Source organism: Notamacropus eugenii, chromosome 2 (genome assembly GCF_028372415.1).
Source record: "Notamacropus eugenii isolate mMacEug1 chromosome 2, mMacEug1.pri_v2, whole genome shotgun sequence".
Lineage (NCBI taxonomy): Eukaryota > Metazoa > Chordata > Mammalia > Diprotodontia > Macropodidae > Notamacropus > Notamacropus eugenii.
Window position 1 is genome coordinate 496,697,406 of NC_092873.1, and position 22,770 is coordinate 496,720,175.

Below are 22,770 nucleotides of genomic sequence, written 5' to 3' on the forward strand. Positions count from 1 at the left end.
TTTACTGACCCAAGTTTCTTTTATCTTTTTATAATAAAAAATTATCACTTAGTGAAAAAAAATTTAATACAATTCTTAGCCTGTCTTAACGAGGTGTCATCACTCAATCATTTTCACTGCTTTAATTTTCTACAAACCTATAAGAGAAAAACATTTAAAAGATATTGAAAGCACTCAATCGAAATGAAAAAAATGACCAGTCAAAATAAATAGGTTGAATGTGTCATTCTGTTTTTTTTTTAATTAGGCCAACTTGTCTAGAGTCATTACACTGTAGTGTCAGTTAACCTCTGCTGATACTTTTACATCACAGCTGCCATGAGGTCACAGGGTCCGTGGTCATGGTAGCAGAGTGCAAGTATGACAGTTTTAGTGGCAGTTGCCTTCGAAAGATGTACAGGAATGTTACATTTTTATAAGTCTCTTTGCCATGAGTTCCTATGAAAATTTCATTTTTGCTCCTAACATTGTTGGGAACATGTCTCTGGTGCCCCAGAGAGTTTTTTGGGTTTGGTTTTTTTTTTTCAATACGTCCTTTTCTCTTCCCTCTATCCCCTCAGTACTCACCGTTCTTAGCTCTTATAAAGAGGCAAGTAATGCAGAAATGTCATTCCCAGTCCATACCCTACTTACCATGACAAGATGCTGGATTCTTGGAGGGTTGGACCAACTGGAAAGTTGACTTGAACCCATTATTCATGCAGCTAGGGGCCCTCTACCTTTAATGAGTTCAAGTTGCTTTTAGGGCATCTTTGGTACTGGCAGAGCTGGCAAATGTGAATCATCTGAGCTGGTGACATTGTTAATATAAAAATCATAGAGAACTGGAGAGGTACTACAAGGCTAATAGAGGCCAAATGTTTTCCCAACTTTTTTAAATGCAAAGAGGATGGAGTCTGCAAACTATATATGCCAGTGAGATTGGCTTTATTTCCTGACAAAGTTGTAGAATAATTTATTAAGGGAATGATAAGTGAATGTCCCTAGAAAAGGAAATGGTGATCACAAAGGACCAACATGGTGGGAGCAGGGAGAGTAGACCAGAGTGTGGAAGGGCCCACAGAGGTGGGGGTGATGGACACAGGAGATCAATTTATAGCCCTTGTTCTGCGAGCCCCTTCAGCAACCAGCTGGGTTCTGAGAGGGGAAGGGGAGGAAGGAGGAAGACACTCCCCACCCCTAGGCTGTGGGTAGGCTGAGGAGGGGGAGGAAGTGAATTATCGGCAGCCAGATGGCATGCTGGGCCTGGTGTCAGGAAGACCTGAGTTCAGGTCTATTCTCACACACTTAGTGTGTGACTGGACAAATCACATAACTACTGCTTGCCTCAGTTTCCCCATCTGTAAAATAGAGATAGTAACACCTACCTCCCAGGGTTGTGTGTAGCACAGTGCCTGGCACATAGTAGATACCTGCTACATGCTTACTCCCCCCACCCCTCCTGCCCCCAGTCCTATGCTGTGCTTGCCAGGATCCTATCAGAACCCATTAGGTGAGCATCAGACTCCCAGTTTTATGCTTCACTTGGTGTAGTCTCTGTGGTTACATCTCTGGCACTTTTGAGTGATTTTTATACATGAGTGAAAAGCTCCTGCTTGAGGGACTCCTTTAAGAGCCTTCAACGGTTTTTGGTTTTTCAACTGTGTCAAATGGCTTTTTGTAGACTGAAAAAAGCACTTGATGGAATGGAGTCTGTGCTTTGCCATCAGTGGCACAGCTGTGAAACTGGAGTCTGCAGAGGTGGCTCCGCTGCACTCGACCCCACCAGAGTGGCGTTATTTGGGTCCTCTTCAAGCACAGACACCACCTGCCCCAACCTGCCTGTTCTGGCCTCTTCTCACAATAATTTATACCAGTGGAAAAAACAAGGCAGATGGGGGTTCATGGGGACATCTTCAGTCACTTGTGTGTCAAAAGTGCCATCTATGACTTTTTTTTTCCCTTTTCTTTTGGAACGTTCTCCTCTCTGAAGGAAAGACTATGACGTTACACAGGAATGAGGTTTAGCTCATATTTATCCATATGTCATGTTTTAGCAGATCAAAAAATTCATCACCTAGACGCCTGCCAGCAAATGATAAGCCTGTATTCAGAGCTGTCTCCTGCAAGGTAGAACCACCCAGAACTTGTGACAATGGCTTCAGGAATTCAGTGTCACTTCCATGTTTCAGTGATTTCCATGGAGGGCCTTGCACATAGCAGCTGCTGATTGAATGTTTGTTACATTAGATTGAATTGTTAACCAGGAATTAAGGGCTGAGGCTGTGACCACAGGACTGTTTTATTCTGTACAGACCACAGAATGATTTTATTTTCTCCACAAACTGTGATTTACAAGGATTATCTCTATAATTAGGACCAAGCTGTAATTAATTGAGCTAAATATCAGAGAGATCATTTTGCTAGTTCAGCATTCCTCTCTTTACATCTGAAGTCAGGCTATTTCACTGTCTTGATATGTCTATGTGTGTAGTCCCCAACTAGGAACAGGCTCCTTCTGGAACCCTGCAAAGTGTTGTGTTAGTGTAGTAACAAGGATAAACTGGAGGTGGAGATGTGTACCCCGTACACTCACATTCCCCGTAAGTCCTGTCTCAGTAATGCCAGCAGCCAGGCGTGATGTGGGATCCTGGCACTTACATGTTGATTACTGAGTCCTGGAAAAAACATTCTCCCATAGAAACAATGTTATAAATGATGGTTACCCTCTCAAGCTCTCCCATAAATGACTGTTTGTCCCATAACGCAGCTGAAATATGTTCTTACTACTCTCTCTGTCTCTTTCTCTCTCTCTCTCTTACACACACACACACACGCACACACACACACACACACACTTCTTCTCCCACCTTTTTCCTTTGTCCCTCTACCCTTCTCTCTCTCCACCCTTTCTTTCTCCCGTTCTTTGTCTCTGTCTGTCTGTCTCTCTCTCAAACACACACACACACACACACACACACACACATATACACACACACACACTCCCCCCATCTCACTTTTCTTTCTCCCTTCTTCCTTCTCTCTCATGGGTATGGTTTTTATGAAAAGATAATTTTTACATTTTTTTGCATCATGTATATGTATACACACATATAGTATCACATTTTATCACCACTGTTTTGTGGGGGTTTATCTATCATTTGTGGTATGTTTCTCTGGGAACATGTATCCTGATTTCCAAAACAGCTAACTCCAAAGTCTTTACTGTCTCTGATCTGAAGTTTGCCAACTACCCAGACCCTATATGCAATTTTCCTTTTGGTCACTTAATCACTGCCTGAGACACAGTACATTATAATGCTAAATTATCATTAACAGTGAGTACTGTAATTTAGAAGAGAGGGGAAAACCCATTATGTTACCAGAGAAGCTTCAGCAAAGAGATTGAACTGGTACAGAACTTTGAAATATAAATAGTATTTTGGATAACACTGTTTTTAGAATATCAGTGTTTAATGTCTGTGGAATAAATAAGCTTAGAGAAGCTCACAGAGCCTATTTCAGGCCGGAGGGGCAGAAGTGAGTATGATATGTTAGGGAGATGGTGAGAAACAGTGCTGATGGGAGTTCAGTGTTTGGAATCATTGGTAGACGAGGTTGGAGAGACAGAGCAGCTGCTAGTTGATGGGGAGCCTTGAAAGTCAGGCAAAGGAGTTTAGTTGATGTTTTAGACAGTCTTTTCAGGTTCTTAATGAATGATACCAGAATGGTGTGTTTGGAAGATTAAATACTAGCAGTGTGCTAGATGGAGAGAGGCTGGAAAGGGATGCCAGTTAGAGATGTTTGACAGGAAGTGATGCAGCCTGGATTTAGGGTGGTGCCCATGGGAAGAAAGAGGAATGGTCAGTTCTCTGATGTGATGCTTAACATTGCATAAAAAATAAAAACTTAGGGGGAAAGCTTTAAAAAAAAATGACTGGTGTCCCAAGCAAAGGGTTGCGATTGTACCATTAAAAGAAAAAGGGAAATTGAGAAGAGCAGCTGTTTTGGGGCGCAGACAAAAAATTATCCATCAGTGAAAGAGCAATCGGAAGTTCATTCCTTTCCTACAGCTCTGACATTGATTCAGATTTGCCCCAGCACCAGTCTGTCACTGGCAGTGTTCACCAGAGCAGAATCTTGGGTGATATACGGAGGCATGTTCTAGATCACCCCAAGAAGGCAGCCCTGTAATAACTCTGTGCCTGGACTTTGGTGTTTTCGTTGATAATATTTCTCTTTGTTTAGCGAGGCAGACAATTTTAGAAATATATTTAGTGTTGAATAAGGTTTCGCTGCCTTATCTGCTGCAAGCAAGTCACTCTGGAATGTAATAAAGAACTTGGTGCTTTTAAAATGACCAACGTTAAGGTTCTACCTAAAAATCTATACTCTCTAATTTGGGAAGGAATTTTTCTCTGCAATTTAAAACCTAATGAAGGAACGTTATTAAAATGGATGCTATCTTTCCCACTAGAGCTTGGCTGTGTGATTTTTAAAACTTCTTTCTCTTTTGTTTCTCATCTCTTCTCTTTTACTGTTAGGTCTCATGCTTTTTTTGTCAGGCCCCAAATACACAGATCGACGGCTGCTTCCTTTGTATGAGGAGCCTCTGAAGAGCCCAACTTTGACTAGCATTTTGTTTTGCTTTTCTGTTTCAGATTTGGTGTTAAAAAGAAGCCAATTTACATTAACGTCATAAGGGATCCTATCGAAAGGCTGGTTTCTTACTATTACTTTCTACGATTTGGAGATGATTACAGACCAGGCTTACGAAGAAGAAAACAAGGAGACAAAAAGGTAATACTTAATTTTAAAGATTTTTTTTAAATGCGAAAGTGACTTTATTTTAAAGCTATTTGCCTTATTGAATTCAGTGAACAGCATTCCAGTGTTTACTTTTTAAATTAAAATATTGATTTAAAATCTTTTCTTAACCTATGTATACAAGCTTTGACTGTATGTCAGTGTCACTTAATTACCAGAATATTAAAATCATTCATTAAAACATTGGGGATCTTTAATCTGTGTGCATCAGCATTTCAAGGATCTGATTTCTTTGGTGGAGTAGGGGGGAAGGCGGGGATTAATGTTTGCATCACTGCAAATCGCATCCCCTCTCTGCCTTAGGACACTTTTGGTTCACTACCTTCTAAAGTAGTTTGATGCCAAATGATGCTTCAATACACTATCAAGAATAAAACTAAGTTTTTACAAAAGTATCTTAGTGCCAGAGTCGAATTCCTTTACATTACTGGTGAGGAAATGGAAAGGCAGAAAACCTAGTCAGTGGCAGAAGACTGATCTAGAACTGAGCCCCAGTCTTCCTGCTCTCATTTTTAGATCACACTTTCTTTTTCCTGACTTCCATCCCAAATTTTGCCTCGTTTTATGAGAAGTTATTTCTGTAGCTTGTAATTTACTTTTAAAAGTTTCTTTGTGGAGATTTTGTTTTTGTTTGGCTTTATGAGGATTCTGTGAGAGTAGAAGCATGATATCACGGTGTAAGGAAGGTATAGAGGTCTGGCCCTCAAGTCAAGATGGGCACAGGTTCAAGGCCCATCTCTGACACAAGTCACTTGACTTGTCAATCCCTCCAGAAACTCTGCAGCTGTAAAGTTGGTGAGCAGGTCCTAATCTGCATTGCTAAAAGGAGTTTTCCTACCAGGAACTATGTTCACTAATGATTCTAAATCCAGATCACTAAACCCTCTTTGAGCCTACCCTCCCCCCAAAAAAGAGAAAGAAAATAAAGGATTCTTTATGTAGTAATGGCTCTTCATCATCATCATCAAACATTTTACAAGTGTTTTCTCTTTTTTGTCCTCCTAACAACCCCAGGAATGCTATTACTATCCCCGTTTTACACCTGAGGAAACTGAGGCAGGCAGGTTCAGTTGACTTGCCCAAGGTCATACAGCTAGTGAGTGTCTGAGGCTGGATTTGAACTCATGTCTTCCCAACATCAAGTCCACTGTGACGCTGTCTAGTGCCTCTTGATATGTAAGTGTAATGAAAGATGCTGTTCCCTTGGGAGCAGCTTTGAGGATTGGTTTAGGTTCATGGTAGTATGAATAGAAATTCGCAGTTTTTAGATCTAGTTTCTGATTTAATAACTTAGATTGGCTCTTAAACTTGATTTATTTTTGGAAGCATATACTTGTGCACGTGCTTGTGCAGTATGTGTGGTCCTTCCAATTTTAACAATGCGTCTTTTCTTTTATTTCAGGTAAATTCTATCAATCTTAACTGCCAGTGCCTTACTTGTCCTCATCAAAGTAGGGTTGGGAAGGTCTGCAGAGGAGGCTTTCCTTCCTAGCAAGCTTCTCCTACATGAGAGTAGGTGATTGGAGCCCTGTCGTAGCACCTAGGGATTACATTCTTAGTGGAAACCCAAAAGGAGACAAGAAAGAATGAGTTAGAAAAGGGGCCGCAGGCATCCGCCAGTTCATAATGAACAGTAGTTGCTTGAGTGCTCGGTGCAAACACCAAGCTTGAAAATTCCTGGAGGTCATTGTTTAGTCGTGGGTCAGTCCATGATTCCATCCTTTTTTGTCCTGTTGGTTCTTTAAGGGACAAAGCTTTCTGGTCCGTTGTGCTGACAGTCGCTACCTTTCAGAGATCACGGTGACTGCTTTTAGATTGGTACAATTCTTTGGCTTCCATATGCCACATATCAGCATCTTATTCAACAGGCAAGGCCTAGTTGTCTGAAGGTTGGTGTTTGAGAACTAGATGCATTTAATTCAAGAAATATTTAAGTGTACAAGGTACTGTTGATACAAACATGAAAAATGACATTCTCAGCCCTCAGGAAATTAATGGATTTTTCTTTAAAGTCTTAGCAGATTTATATATTTTCTTCCTAAAAACCGAAACAATCTGGTGATAAACTTATATAACATGGAGATAATAGAAACAAAATGTAAATTAGCTTTTCCCAAATTGTGTGACATATGAAACTGTGGCATTCCATACAGTCAGACACCATGAAATTGTGCTTCTATCAGAAGACCTACTTGGGTGCTTTGTCATAGTATGGGAGTGGTTTAGAATTGCTGGGGGGCAAGAGGGGTGGGGACAGGGGTTAAATTATTTTTGTTCCTAAATCACCTTTATCCCACCCAGAGAGCCATTCCTTCTAACAAAGAATAAAAAGTTGAGGAGAAAAAAACAGTTCAGCAAGACTAAACAATATGCCTGCTAAGTCTGACAGAGTATGCAGTGCTCTATACCCATAGGGCCCCCCCCACCCTGCCTTGCACAGAGGGAAAGGAGGTATATTTTCTCCTCTCTTCTTTAGGCCCAGTTTGATATATTTTCCAAACTGTCCGGTTTAATTTTTGTTCTTGTTATTTGTTTACATTTTTGTGTTTATCATGTAGATTGTTTTCTGGGTTTTGCTTATAGCAGGGCTGGGGAACCTGCAGCCTTAAGGTCACATGTGACCTTCTAGGTCCTTAAGTGCAGCCTTTTGACTGAAGCCAAATTTTACAGAACAAATCCTTTTGACCTGAAGGCCGCAAGTTCCCCACCCCTGGCTTGGAGCTTCTCAGTTTGCGTTACTCCATGAGTCTTGTCGTGCTTCTCCATAGGCCTTCAGTTGATCACCTCTTAGGATACAGTCACATCTCCTTACACTCACGTACCACAATTTGTCCACTCTCTAATTATTAGGCATTTTCTCTATTTCCAGTTCTGCTACTCAAAAATAAAACTGCTGCTATGAATATTTTGTGGTCCGTGGGATGTCCTTAGCAGAAAGACCTATAGTTAACAGGAAACAGGCAATTGTAGTCACTCTCCTAGCATAATTGCAAAGTATTTAACAGATTGGTTCAGCTAACACTTGAGCTCTACCAACAGTGTGCCCAGCTTTCTACAAACCTTCCAGCACTGACCGTTCCGGTCTTTTGCCATCTTTGCCAGTCTGCGAGCTGTAATGCTCCTGCATTTCTAGAAGGCAGTGTCAGCAGAACTCAGTCCCTGGCAGAAACAAATTCGATTCAGGCCTGGCCCCAGGCTGTAGATGTGCTGTCCAGAGGCCAGCCTAATTAAGTTTGAAGAAGCTCACCCTCAGCTTAGCTAGCCACCAGGTGAAGAATCTTTTTGACCATGCCAACTCATGAGAAATCTCCTTCTCAAGTGTCGAGGAATTGTGATCTGTTTCAGTGGAAGAAGACGGTACCCATGAAGATGAAATCATGGGTTTTTTGATGTGTTGAAGTGTAACTTATTCTACCAGAATAACTTATTACGTAAAGCAACTTGTTAGTTTGAAACTGGGGATTTTTGTTATTCAGTCGTTTTTCAGTCATCTGACTCTTTATAATTCTGTGTGTGAGGTTTTCTTGGTGGAGATACTGGAGTGGTTTGCCATGTTCTTCTCCAGCTCATTTTACAGATGAGGAAACTGAGGCAAAGAGGGTGAAGTGACTTGCCCAGGGTCACACAGCTAGTAAGTATCTGAAGCCAGATTTGAATTCATGAAGATGAGTCTTCCTGACTCCATCCGCTATGTCATCTAGCTGCCAAAAAAAACTAGGTGTAGTCCCCTCTATTTCGTTCTAAAATTCCTCCAAAGCCTCCTTTCATCCATACATCCATTCCATAGCCCTACACCTCCTGAGAGACTGGTACTATGGGATACAGAAATTTTTTCCAGACCCAAAGTATTTCATGAACAAATCATTCAAAACACTTAAAATGAGATTGACTAACCAAACCTCACATGCTGGAAAATTGAGCTAGTGATATTTAATAATAGAATCTTTTACTAATTCTTATGATATACATATTCATGAATATTCACATACTGATTTTTTCTCTCTTTTATAGTTTACACTGATTTTATTTTTAAATGTTATGAATGGGGAAAAAAGTGAACAAGCATTTATTAGGTACCTGCTGTGTGCCAGCGTGCTGTAATCAGTACTTTACAAATATTCTCTCATTTGAATAGTTTCATAATATGATACTTAGATGGCTAATAATTTTAAGGTGTTAACCTCCGCGTACTAGGTTACAGTCAGAGGGCATCAACCAGTAACGGGATCTGGGGCACTGGAAAGACGGCGATCCCTCCATCTTCTTCCCTCTTCCTATTGCTTTCCTTATCAGCAACAGCAGAAATCATGATGAATTGAGAACACTTCACTTTGGAGCATGTTTATTTTGCAAATGGAAGCAGTGAGGTTTTAGAGAGTCCAGAATGAATGACACCTGATCCCAGCGGCTGCTTCCAAAACTTGCCTCCAATGCCCAGGTGACATGCTGAGTAATTCCCTTGACCTCCCGGAGAGTGTTCCCCTTTGAAGCAGGATTCTAGGATTCCACATCACAAAGGCATTGCTAACTATAAAGCCTGCTCCAGCTCCTTCGGAGCAGCATCAACACCGAGTCATCAGTCACAGGCATCTTCACCTTCACTCCCATGCCTGGCTAGCGGGACCCCTCCACGCCTTCCTGTCACCTGGGCTTTTGTCTCTTTCCATTTATCCTTCCTAGAGTATCCACCCATGTGCTAGTGAAGCTTTCTCTTGTTCTGAGATTTGGTGGATAACAGCACTCAGGCATGATCCCCCTCACTCTCACTGATATGAGTTGAATATATGAAAAATCAGAAGCTCATTTTTCACTTTTATCTAATTTTGCTAATGGAGGGTATTAAGTTTATTACTTATATTAGACCAAGTGTAACTTTCAGTTGAAGGGTCCCATATGAAATTCTCTTTTTCTCTGTGGTGTGATAGGACCACACTAACTTTAGTATGACTCTGAGCAACCTTTTTTTTCCCCAAAGGACACACTAGAGCTTTTTATATTAAAAAAAAATCAAGTCTTTGTCTTAATTAGAATTTCAGTGATCATTATTTTTTTAAAATCATCTATTGACAATGTTTGAGCACGACACAAGGCTATTAAAGTCTCTTGTTGATTATATTTCACATATATATGTGTGTATATACACATATATAGTATACATATGTATGTATTTCACATATATCTATATTAAAGTCCCTTGCTTTTTAAGTACATTTCATATACATTTGTGTGTGTGTATATGTGTATATATATTTTTTTTCTTTTTTTTTTTTTACTTTGATTGCTTTTGTGTATTATTCTAAACAGTCAGAAACTTGCATTAGGAGGGTTTGTAATTGAAGTAAAATTCCCTAATTTGGAAGTTTTTTCTCTCCAAACTTCTTTAAAGATGTTTGGAATAATTATTCAGTAACCAACAGGCCAAAACATGATAAGCTGAAAATAAACAGCTAAGAAAGGGATTGAAAGGCCTTTGTTATTCTTAGAGTCCCAGACTCAGTTTGCAAGAGCCAGGTGGCCCAGTGGATAGAGTTCCAGGCCTGGAGTCAGGAAGACTCCTCTTCCAAAGTTCAAATCTAGCCTAAGACACTTCTGAGCTGTGTGACCCTGGGCAAGTCACTTAACCTTGTTTGCCTCAGTTTCCTCATCCGTAAAATGAACTGGAGAAGAAAATGGCAAACCACTCCAGTATCTCTGCCAAGAAAACTCTAGATGGGGTCCTAAAGAGTCAGACACGACTGAAAAGACTGAACAACAGACTGGGTTTGACCATAGTTCATGAACTTAGGACTCTTTTTGTGGTTACCTAATATCTTAAGCAACTCCTAGGTTTCTGTGGCTTGAATCTGGATGTATATGCCAACGTATTTCATGTAGTCTCCTATATCAAGTATTAACTGTGTCCAAACCTCTTTATAAAAATATCATTTGTGGTGCTGGCTACCTTGATAATCTAGTGTATAACAGATTTTTGAGTGACCAACTGCTAAATATCTGTATGTAACATTTGTTAGGGTCCCTTCCAAGAATTCACACCCTTTGACCTCATGATAAAATTACTTCACTTAGGAAAGCAGTCCCAGCCATTCATTCCCTGGCTTCCCTGCACTGACTGGTCAGCCTCCCCAGACTCCTCTGTACTCAATGACAGATCCCCACCTTTTCAGGCAAGTTAGAATTTCTAACTGGGGCTCCAAGTGATTCTTCAGTCCACTCAATTCTGGCTGGGGCTAATCACTCACAGTAGTCGATAGTCAGAGTAGTAGTAAATAAAGAAGCCTCAAAGAGGTATAGCCAAGTTGGAAACAAGCAGATGTCCATGCCGAGACCCCTCCGTTTTGTAGTTCTTGGCTCTCCCCTCCAATCACTTTGAATCAAAGCATCTGATGACATGAAGTTACAATACTTCTCTTTCATGAGTCTGTACTTTTGTGGGTTCACAGACCACAGTCTTTCACAACTTAAGTAAACTGTCATTTGGCTTTAACCAAAAAAAAAAAAGAAAGAAAGAAAGTCATTGCCTGGAATCCAGTCTAGAGGGGAACTTACCAAGGCTGGACCTCAGCCATGTGGCCTGCCATTGGAACCATACCAAAGCCTTTGGAACTTGGGTGGAACCTCCCATAATTGCCCTGCCCTGGCATCAAAAGAAGACTTCACTGGAAACATTCTATAGGAACACAGTTTCAGAGAGAAATAGCTGATAGAAACAGTGCAATTAGTGCGACCAGGGACTGGCTTATGCAGGAAATAAGACTAAGAGAGAATCAAGGAGGAGGAGGAAGGGACCACTGTGGCTGATACTGAATGGGCAGAAATATACCTTGCCAATTATCCTTCTTAGCCTAATTTTGCACCCAAAGTAAGACTGAAAAACAGAGATAGTAGATAAATATTTATTGTATTTTTATGCATTCCTTAACTCTGTGCCCCTGAGGCAGAGACATGCCCCTATGCATCTGATCCCTGTTGTGCCTTGCAGTATATCCTTCTGGGCTTCTGTGTGCTATATGCTTGTCTGGGTTCTCTTCAGCTCCCCTTTATCTGTTCGGCTCCCAACAATCCCTATTAGACATCACCCACTCAGCTGGCTCACATCCTGCCAACAGGGTTCTTCATTGCCTACCTGACAAACAATAGATGGCCTCACCTTGTAAAATGCCAAAGGTTTTTAAATTTCCTTGCTTATCAGTTATACTTTCCATTTATTGAATATCATGGTTCATACAACTTTAACAACTGTTTGGATGGAATTTCTTTCTATAAAAAAGAGCCAGATTTACTAGCTGAAAAAGCTGATCACATTTTTTGATGTTAGCTCTTTCTTTTCTTGATAGAGTCAGCTGGTTACTGGAGGTCTACAAGAAGAAAGAGAGTTTTTATTTTGTTGGGGTTGTTTTTTTAAACATTTCAAAAGGGGAAAAAATACTTAGAAAAATTTCTTTCTCTGAATTGACTAATCTTTTAGTGAAGCCTGGAGGAAACAGATGATTTGGGGTAGATAGTCATTTGAGTGGCATTTTCCTCTTGTGGTATTTTCAGAAAAGAATAGGTATCCAAAGTGATAGATACTCTGATTAGATTCAGTGCATGTCATCTTGGTTAATTAGTGTCTAAGTCCAGTTCTGTGTGATTAAAGATGGTAGTACACTTATTTGGTTGCAGATGGAGTATGCTAGTTTTATTTTATTCATCAACTATGAGTATATTATAGACAAGACCTAGTTGTATAAATATGGTCTGATATATTCAGATACATTCACTTAGCGCTTAATTATTCATGTTGTATTTTAACTTACACTCTCTGTCATTGTCCATTTAATAGCAAAAGTTTTTTTAAGCATCCATTTGTGTGCAGGACACTGTGCTGATTACTGAGCACTCGGAAACAAAGAAAATGACCAGCTCCTGCCCTCAGAGAGCTTATGTTCTCTGGGGGATGTGAGCAATAGAACATGTATTGAGGCAAATAAATGCAGCATAACTGGAGCCTTAATAACAGGGGAGTTAGGAAAGGCTTTCCTACATTTCCTAGGGAATTTAGGAAGGGCCCCTCCCCCAAGATGATAAGGAAGCAAAAGCCAAACCAATAAACCCATTTTAGCCTGTTTTAGCCAATTTAACACAGTATTTAGAAGATTCAGAGGTTTGGAAGTACTGGCCAAAAAAAAGCATTTAGGAAATTATTTGTGGGTTTTCATTTATCTGTTCCAGTATTTTAGTAGCATGAAATTAGGTTATTTTAAGAATGTGAACCAAATAACCATCCTTTGTACTTATCCAGTCATCGATAAATGACATCTTTGACACCAGCAGAAAACATTTTAATTTCCCAAATCACCTTCATCTTAATTAACAGTATAAAAACTTTGGTGTAAGCCTTCATTATTTTTGTCTCTTTTAATAGTCTACCTTCCCATATTTGGGGGAAATCTTTTTAATTTCTTTGAATCAATCAAAAAAAAAATGAAGGTCGTAGAGATGATGAGTTCCCCTGCCATCGCTTTTTATTATTTATTACATTCTGTATGACTCCAGTCAGATAAAGGAAGCAGAGCCCATCTTCTGAGCTTCAGAGGCAAATGGGATAATCTAGAGACTAGTTGAAATTGGATAGGTCTGGAATCAAAAACCTTCAAGTTTATCAACTTCTCAGTTCAGTGAGGCAGAGACTTCATGGAAATTGGAACATGGTATGTAGATAGATAGATATACTTTTTATTTTATCAGACATGATTCAACATAGATGACCATAAAAACCCTTTTTTAAAGGTCCTGAAGTTGAAGTATGGCAGAATATATAAATCAGATTCTAATGAAAATGTTTGTTTCATCTTAAAAAAAAAAAAAAAAGCTAGGATTTCTTTATTTTTTTATCGGGACTTAGAGAATTTGGGGCAGTTTCGAAATGGTCATTATTAAAATTCTTAAGGAAGTAATCTTATTATCTCATCCTTTGGAGTCCTGTACTTTGGAGTTATTCCTTTAATTTATAGATTTATACATTATTAGACCTTAAAATGACTTTAAAGAACCATAATCACTGCTTATGAAAAAATCCTTACTATACAGTCATGTCAGTGGTTTTCTATTTATCCAAATTCTTTGATCCATTCAACAGACATTTAATTTGCTTTTACTATGTCCACAGCTTAAATAACAATCAGTGGCAATGATACTGGGAGCTTCCAGGAATATATAGTATATATATTGGTATATGTAAATGGCATATATTGGTACATATATTGGGCATATATATGTATACATACACATATATACACAAAGATATATATGTTATATAAACATATATGTTTATATATAAATATATATATACATATATATATATACACATACATACATATATGGCAATGATACTGTAGCTTCCAGGTAAATGATAATAAATAATGGGGGGAGGGCAAAGAAAGGAGATCCTTACAGGATAAATTGGGCAGAGAAAGTGTTCTCTGGTAGGACAGTGCAAACCACTGTTGCACTGTCACAGGCAAAATACTTGGCTAGAGAGGGAGGATGGTGTGAGCAGAGGTGCAGAGAATATAATGGCCATTGAGTGTTTGGGGAACTATTAAGCAGACCAGTCTTTCTAGGAGGGGGAGTGTTTGTAGGAACAGGATTGGAAAAATGTGTTGGAAGCAAATTGTGGATGGCCTGGAAATCTAAATTCCTCTAAATGAATGTAAATGCAAGTCTCTGAAAGTTTTGAGTAGGGGAGTGATATTCTAAAAGCCTTATTTTAGTGAGATGAATCTGGCTACAAAGTGGAGAAGGGACAAAAAAGCAGTTGAAGCATTCCAAGCATGAAGTAATACAAACTTGAACCAGAGTGGTAGCAGTGGGATCCCAATATAATGATACTATTGATGAAAGAAGGGTAGTAATAAGGAGGAACCAATTTGGGTAGATATGGTACCACCTAGCCCTTATTTATGGGGAGAATTTTCTTTTACTAATTACTGATGAGGGTAAGCTGAGTGATGAAGGCAACCAAGAAAAAAATAGTACCGTTCGGCACAATTAGTCATCCCTCATGTATTAAGTATGCCTGCTATCTGCTAGACACTGAAGGCACAAAAACCTAAATAAAACAGAAATTATATTTGATCAGGAAGTGAGCATCTGTACAATTAAGTGTATATATCACATGCATAAGATACATTTTGGGGAGGGTATTAGCATTTGGACAGTCAAGAAAAGTTTCATATTGAAGATGGTGCTTGAAAGAACTAGAAGGAAACTAGAGATTCCAAGAGATGGAGGTTAGGAGGGAGATCTGTTCCATGCATGGGGCCAGTCAGTGCAAAGGCAAAAAAAGATAAGCTTGCAACGGCAAGTTTGAGCAAAAGCAGGAAGAAGGCCATCGAGGATGGATTGTAGAGTGTGGGAAAGGAGTCTCTTAAGATTGGAGACTTCGGTTGGAGTTAGGTTGTGAAGGACTTTAAAGAGGTAGTTTTTATTTGAACCTTGAAGTAATAGCCATTTGAGTTTACTGAATAAAGGAGTGATATGATTGGACTTGAGAGGAATTAGTTTGGCAGAAGAATGGACTATATATTAGAAAGTAAAGGGATCAGAGGTAGGGAAACCATTAGGAAGATATTGCAGCTGTTCAGGTGAGAGGTGATAAGGGACTGACTAGGTTTGTGGCCATGTGAGTATAGAGAAGGATGGACTGCAGAAATTTATAAATGACATGACTCGGCAACTGGTTGGCTTTATGGAGGGAAGAATGGTGGCATACTCAAAGGCAGTGCCAAGGATATTGATCCTCTTGGCAGAAATAGGGATGTTTAGAAAGGGGGGTGGGGTTTGAAGAAAAGCTCATGCATTCAGTCTGGGACATGTAGAACTTAAGATATCTATGAGATATCCACTTTGAAATATTCAATAGGGAATTGCATATATATGACTAGAGCTCAGGAGAAATGAGTGGAAATGTGAGTGAGCTGGTGACATCTGACAGAGGAAGGCCTGGGACAGAGAGACAGGGAGAGAAGAAGGTGAAGTTAGAGCAGAGGTGACAGCTTTGGAGAGAGCAAAAGGAAGGGCAAATCTGAGAAGGAATCATTTAGTTCTTCATACTCTTATCTCTGGCACCCTGCATGGCATACGGCACATGGCAGCAATGAGTAAATGCTGGTGGGTTGGTTGGATGTCCTAGGGAGGGCAAGGAGAAGACTGGTGAGGGGTTATGGCTTAAGGAGAGGTGGAATAATCTGACAAAGAGACTTTGGTGATTTTTATTGGTAAAATAGAACACTTCTCACTAAGTGGCTGATGTGAAATGGATGAGTGGTCATGGGAGCTAAGGAGACACCTACAGGTGTTGTGAAGTCCACTGATCCTAAGGTCGGGGGCCAGATAGGAAGGCTGAGAGCCAGCTGCTGAACTCCTTGAGAATGAGTTAGGGCTCCATAGGTAACTGCCTTTAGGATTTGGACTGAGTGATCAATTTAAATGCAGCAAAACTCTTAAGGAGGAGGCATTACTGAGTGATGATGGCAAAGAGAGGTTCAGAGAGGCATTGGGAGCTGCAAGGAGTCCCAGTGCTCCAGGACCTGTATGTCCAAAGGTGGGAGAAAATACACAACTAATGCTAAAAGGGGTGGCTAGGAGCACCACCAAGATGTGACCCCCACTCTACTGTATTCTGCCCAAGAACCTTTAAAGAAATGACTTCTTACAACTGGAAACCAAAACATGACTTGAGATCTGGTGCTTTCTGTATGTCAAATAGTCATTTGTTTAAAAATCTGTAGGAGGTCTGAAGAATAGACATTCATTTTCAATTGAAGAGATTAAAAGAAAGCTTCTTTGAGGAGGCAGCATTTGACTGAGTCTTAATCAATAGAATTTCAACAGCTAACATCTGGGTAGGGTTGATTGGACGAGAACATGCCAGTCCTTTGGAACCACATCAGCAAAAATGTGGAGTTCATAGAAGCACAGAGTTTAGAGATCAGTCTAGTCTCAATCCCTAGCTTTACAATAAAGAGACTGAAGTATAAATCAGCTTTAATCCCATACAGTCTTCTCAAAAAATGGATATGCATCAGCAACTTTGTTTTCAACTCTGTCTTCCTAAGTCACGGGTTAGAAGACGTAAAATAGTTCCTTAATTCCAAGGACTAATTGTTACCCAAAAAATTTTTTAATACTGGTCAATTAATTCTTAAGATTGAAATCCCTTGCTCCATGTGTCTTTTCCAGTCTTTGCTTTCCTTTCTTACCTCCCTTGTGTCTCCCTCTGCCATTGAGATGTTTGACAGGCCGGCCTCAGTTTGGTGGTTCATTTGTGCTCCTTTATTGTGTTCTAGACTTTTGACGAATGCGTGGCCGAGGGAGGCTCAGACTGTGCTCCAGAGAAGCTCTGGCTACAAATCCCATTCTTCTGTGGCCACAGCTCGGAATGCTGGTATGAAGATCACGCTAGCTTCGGTTAGCTGCTGACCAATGTTGTGCTCTCAGAAGTCCTCAGTGAACAAATCTGAATATTTGGGGGAACCAGTGGGAGCCCAGAAGGAAAAGAAGAACACAGGATTGAGTAATAGACTGTGTTTAGCAGCCTTTTAAAGGCCTTAACCTTGAAAAGAGTCTTGCAGTGTCCCCCATACAACTCAGCTTGAATGCCATTTGTACGTGTGCTTTGTACCACACCAGCTGTGCTAGTTAGAGGCCAGTCAGTATTCACCCTCTGAAGGCTTAACATTTCAGAGCCTATTGGACAATAGTAACCATGGAAATAATGATGAGTAGCAGTCCTGTAGCACATAGTAGGCGCTACATACATGTGAGTTGTTATCATTGTTGCGCATGGTCGCTAAGCGTCAGAGACAAAATTTGAATTCATTTTCATGTCACCAAAACCAGCGTGCTTATTTGCATGGTTTTCCTGTTAAAATATTTTTGACTAGCAAAAATCATGATTGTTCATGGTGGTTTAGGATGCTAATAAAAGCAGATGGAGATTCCCCAAGACAGGTGTGTCTAATAAAGACTCAGTGTGTGCTAGAATTTGAGATTTGAAGATTGATTTTTATGGGACACAAAAGAAGCAAGAGTAACACATTCACAGTAATATCTTTCTTAGAACTACTTAGAATTAAAATCACAAAAGCCAGAAGTTCTGGTTAAAACCCTTTCTGCTTCTCGTAGGCCTCTGTGAGATGCAGTTTAATGTGCTTTGCTAATTAAAGTCACCGATTGCCTTCTGCCCAGAGGAATCATAATTTTTTTTTAAAGTGCAGTTAAGGTATGGGGAGTAAGACCTTCCCAATTTTGTCTGTTTTCCTAGAAGAATGTGAGATATTCATACACTCAGCTCTATCAAATAAAACTAGGCCAGAGTTCTTTAGTATCTTTTCAGTCATGAGTATTAGAGCTGGAAGAACACCGTCCTCCTTTACAGATAAAGCATCAAGCCAACTCTCCCAAGAACCTGGGGCCAGTTAATGGCTCCCTGTCCATGGTCTTTGTCCCCACCCATCTTTGCTGGTGGTCAAGCAGCTCTGAGGGATATGGGCACTGATCTCTTTCTTAGGAAATTGTAGAAAAACATTGTAGAAACAAATATAGAAAAACATTAGAAATTGAATTATTTTGAGCAATAAACACAATTTCATAAACTTTACTACCTAATCTAATATCCACAAGTTTGGGTAAAAATCTTAAAGAACTCTTTCCTGGACATCCAGTCTTTCCTAGACATTAGTATTGACACGTGAGTCAGAATGGAAAGATGGGAAAATTAGGTAAGAGAAATTAAATATAGGTGTGCCTTGAAATGAATTTTCTTATGCAATGCTGCTAATGACATCCGGGGTTTTCTTTTCCATGGCTCAGGGTATCACAAGGATGCACTAATTCCCTTTCTCTGATTTTAGGAATGTGGGAAGCAGATGGGCCATGGATCAAGCCAAATATAACCTGATTAATGAATACTTTTTAGTGGGAGTCACTGAAGAGCTTGAAGACTTTATCATGTTACTGGAGGCAGCTCTGCCCCGTTTCTTCAGAGGGGCCACAGAACTCTATCGGACAGGTATGTCAGTGGTTGTTAAAAAAAAAAAAAAAGTCTTCCTCACATCTCCTTTTACTTGTGCTGCTGAAGATTCCCAAATGTTAAGGTGAAATCGTCACTAGTGAACTTGATTGGATGATATTTTTTAAGCTCTTTGCTTACAGGTCACTATGCTTGATGGAGAGAGACTGTCCCTCCCTCCTAGAAGGTACAGTTCTATAGGGGGACAAAATACAGCACAGATACACAAGAGGGCTGAAAGCAAAGAGCTGCGTCACACAGTGCAGAAAGAAGCAAGAAATGATACCTGTTGAATACTGGAGGACTCCATTTATTTTTCTCCTCTTCCATACCTCCATTTTTATAGTAGGAATTTTCACATTTCAGATATTTCAGAGTTAGCATGTGGAGTGGCTTAAAAGGGTCCACACACCCTGTCTTGCTCAGGCAAGATCAGTGAGAGATTCTGAGCCTGTGGTATACATTAGGTACCAGTCCTTGATTCTTTCTGTACTGTGAGATATTAATTAATTAGTCCTATGATCCTGGGCCCTTTAATCCTACATTCTGTCTTCTTAAAGTATTTCTTCATCTCCAAGAATATGGACATGTTTTGTCTTTTCAGTTAATTTAATAAGCATTTACTGAGTATCTGTTTTGTACAAAACCCTTTAACAGGCACTTGCAGTACCAAGACAAAAATAAAGTAGTTGCTACTTTCCTGAAGCTTAGGCTCTGTCTGTCAGAGATGGTGTGTCTATTTTACATACAGGCATGCAGAGTAATTTGGGGGAGAGGGAGCTCAAGCAGCTTCATGTAAAAGGTGGTATTTGAGTTGAGCTTGAAGAAAATAAGGGGTTTTAGGAGGAAAAAGTGGGCAAGTGAATTCAAGGCATAGGATGGGGAAGGGGAGACCTATTTCCTCTTGGAAAAATAAGTTAATGTTTTTAAATTTTTGTTTACTTTTGCAAGTAGGAAAGAAATCTCATCTTAGGAAAACCACAGAGAAGAAGCTCCCCACCAAACAAACCATTGCAAAATTGCAACAGTCTGACATCTGGAAAATGGAGAATGAGTTCTATGAGTTTGCCCTGGAACAATTCCAGTTCATCCGAGCCCATGCTGTTCGGGAAAAAGATGGGGACTTGTATATCCTTTCACAGAACTTTTTCTATGAAAAGATTTACCCCAAATCGAACTAAGAATGCCACATTCCTTCCAGATCCATGGACTAAAAGTTGGACCATGTCTCCGCCTTGGTTCTCAACTCCCAAATCCAGATTACCTGCAAGCCCATGAGATGTTTTCCTGTTGAGCTGAGATTTGGGCTGTGAAAGGCATCAGTCAAGCAAGTGGACAAGGACTGGAGATATCAGCCTTCCAAGAAGCTTTAGCTTCCAAGCTTTTCTTCAGCCCAATCTTTGGGTTGGACTAATAGCCTCCTGTCTAAAGAAAACTACACATTTGTTTACCAAAATTAACAGACAGCAGAGTTTTAGTTGATGGTAAGATTTCAGAGAAGTATCCACTACTCTGCTTTTGATTCTCAGAGCAGTCATCTTCGCCCAAGACATCCATATAAAGAAGAAACCATCTATCTCCCTCACCTACCCATGGAGATTTGGACTCTATGGTCTTGAATGAATAGTGTTAATGACTGGTTGGCCTCTCGTACTTTGCTATTGTGAATACCGTCCACTTAGAATGTTCAGTAATGTGACTGCTGCTGTTGGATTTGCCCAAATTTATGTAGGTTTAAATAAAAAGAGAACATCCAGTTGTGAGTGTTAAAGAAGGAATTAAACCCAATAGTGTAAGCAGATAGAGAATCAAAGCAGTATTTCTTCTCCTCCCTGCTTCCCCATTTCCTTACCAACTGTGGTTGGGAAAACTCCTCAGAGAAGGATGTTGTTTTAGTTCAGACATGCATTGATGTGAAGAGCAACTTCATTATCTGTTCCTCCCCAAATGATTTGTAATGGATACATTGGCAATTCCATATTATCACTCCATTGGTGAGCTGTGGTATGGTTGGGATTTTCCTACTACTTCTATACTTTTACCTGTAGAATATTTTTACCAAGGTGCTTTTTAATGTGTTTTAAAGCATTGCATTTACAAAGCAGTCAAATGCTGTAAATATTGCGTATTTTATGTATTTGGACCAAAAGCTATGAGGAACTAGTTTAAAGTGGCTTTGCACCAGTTTTGTTAGGTCAAGTAAAAGCATCCCATCTATTGTTCTAGTTCTCACTCGGGTCAGCTAACAGTTGAACAAGACTGAAATACACTTCAGCAGTTTTGAATGTTTATACAGAAAGCACCAGGCAGGCCAGGTGGAAGCAGGAGGTCGTAGTGCAAAGAACCCTGGACTCAAGAGTCAGAAGACATGGGTTATGGTCCTGGCTCCAAAAATACTAGCTGTGTGACCATAGACAAGTCACTTAAACTCCATGGGCCTCCATTTTCTCATCCACAAAATGCGGACAGTAATACCTTCCCTTCTTACCTCATAGGGCTGTTATGAGCATCCAACAAAATTGGTGAGAGTGCTTTGGAACTTGTAAAACACTATGGAACCATAAGTCATTATAGAAATTATTTAAAAAAAACATTTGTAACTTGAAATATTTCACCTTTCATTCTCCATTCCATGGGGGGAAGAGGGAGAAGATTCCACCTGTAATTAGAAGAAGTACACTGAACTTGATCCGGATTCATGTCCTGCACTTCATTTTCGGCAGCTATTGAAATGTGAAATCACCCGGTGGACTTTTAAACCTATTAAGATTCACTAACAGCTGCTTGGGTTCAGGATGTTCCCAGGGTAAAAAAAAAAACATGGTTAGCTGATTGTGGGAGGGGCGGGTGGAATAAAACCAATTTTGTCATCCAGAATGTGAAAGATTTTCCAGTTTTGTTGTACAGTCATATTCAATGCATATTTTTCTATTTACCATTTCTAAAATATGTATTACTGAGTTCGACTTTCCCTGCTCCCCATTCTCTCTCTCCCCTGTCTTGGAAAAAGAGCCTTCTGATAACATGTTTTAAGTAAACATGGCTAAGGAATGCCTCACTCCATCATATGAAAGCATTTTGAACGTCGCCCTGAAGAATATATTTTCCTGTCAGAAAAGGATACTGTGATCAGGTCAGAACTTACAAGGACATTTGAAGGACAAATGCAGGAGAGATAGGGGTATTGAAGAGAAACACTTAAAAATGTAATCATGTCAGAACGCTGAGAAGTCATGGCTCAGTACATGGTGTTTTTTGACTAGTCTCATTTTCCATTTATTTATTGGCAGGAGACGTGGCGCACAAATTGTTTCCTTGGCAACAAACAAACAAAAAAATAGCCCCCTCATTTCTAAACAGGAACAGATCTAAGGTGGATCTGTCACAAAGTTAACATAAATGCTAGCCCACAACCTTCAGCTGAGTAGCCCAGGACTGGAGGGCAAGCTGAGGACTTGCAGGGGTGAATCAGCTCTTTCATATAACCGTGACATCCCTAAAGGCATTCGAAGCATCATTATAAACTAGTACTCCAGTGGCTTCAGAAAAGGCCCTAACTTTTGTCTAAAGGGTAGCTTATGGACCCAAAAGATTTCTGCCACAATTTCACAAATTTTCATGATTGGGCTGCATTCAAGTAATTTCTTCCCTTTCCCTGATCTAATACACAGTTTTCAAAATGGTGGCATTTTATTGCATCATATGTCCAAGGTCACTTAGGCCTGGTCCTGCCAGGAGTTAGGGGAGGTGGACTCAATGACATCTTATGGTCCAAGCCAGCCCATTTCTGCAAATTCTGCAGAGTTCCTTATGATTCCAAAGCAGGGGACCGAGATTTGTAATAAATTCAGTACCCTCAACTGCTGAAACAATAATGTATTTTTTTAAAGTGGCAAATGTGGGTTTTTTCC

General features: G+C 39.9%; 1 protein-coding gene across 2 annotated transcripts in view; it reads left to right on the top strand.

Moving 5' to 3' along the window:
* HS2ST1 (heparan sulfate 2-O-sulfotransferase 1) overlaps nt 1–21,736 on the top strand; it is a 218,113-nt gene extending 196,377 nt beyond the window's left edge. Inside the window, exons 4-7 of one of the 2 annotated variants that reach the window (XM_072648971.1) lie at nt 4,641–4,779; nt 17,136–17,233; nt 18,702–18,859; nt 19,811–21,736. In XM_072648971.1, the coding sequence (XP_072505072.1) occupies nt 4,641–4,779; nt 17,136–17,233; nt 18,702–18,859; nt 19,811–20,040 (625 nt within the window). In that variant the 3' untranslated portion in view covers nt 20,041–21,736. The remainder of the gene's footprint in view (nt 1–4,640; nt 4,780–17,135; nt 17,234–18,701; nt 18,860–19,810) is intronic. The other variant, XM_072648970.1, reaches the window with a different exon arrangement.
* Nucleotides 21,737–22,770: the final 1,034 nt, after the last annotated feature.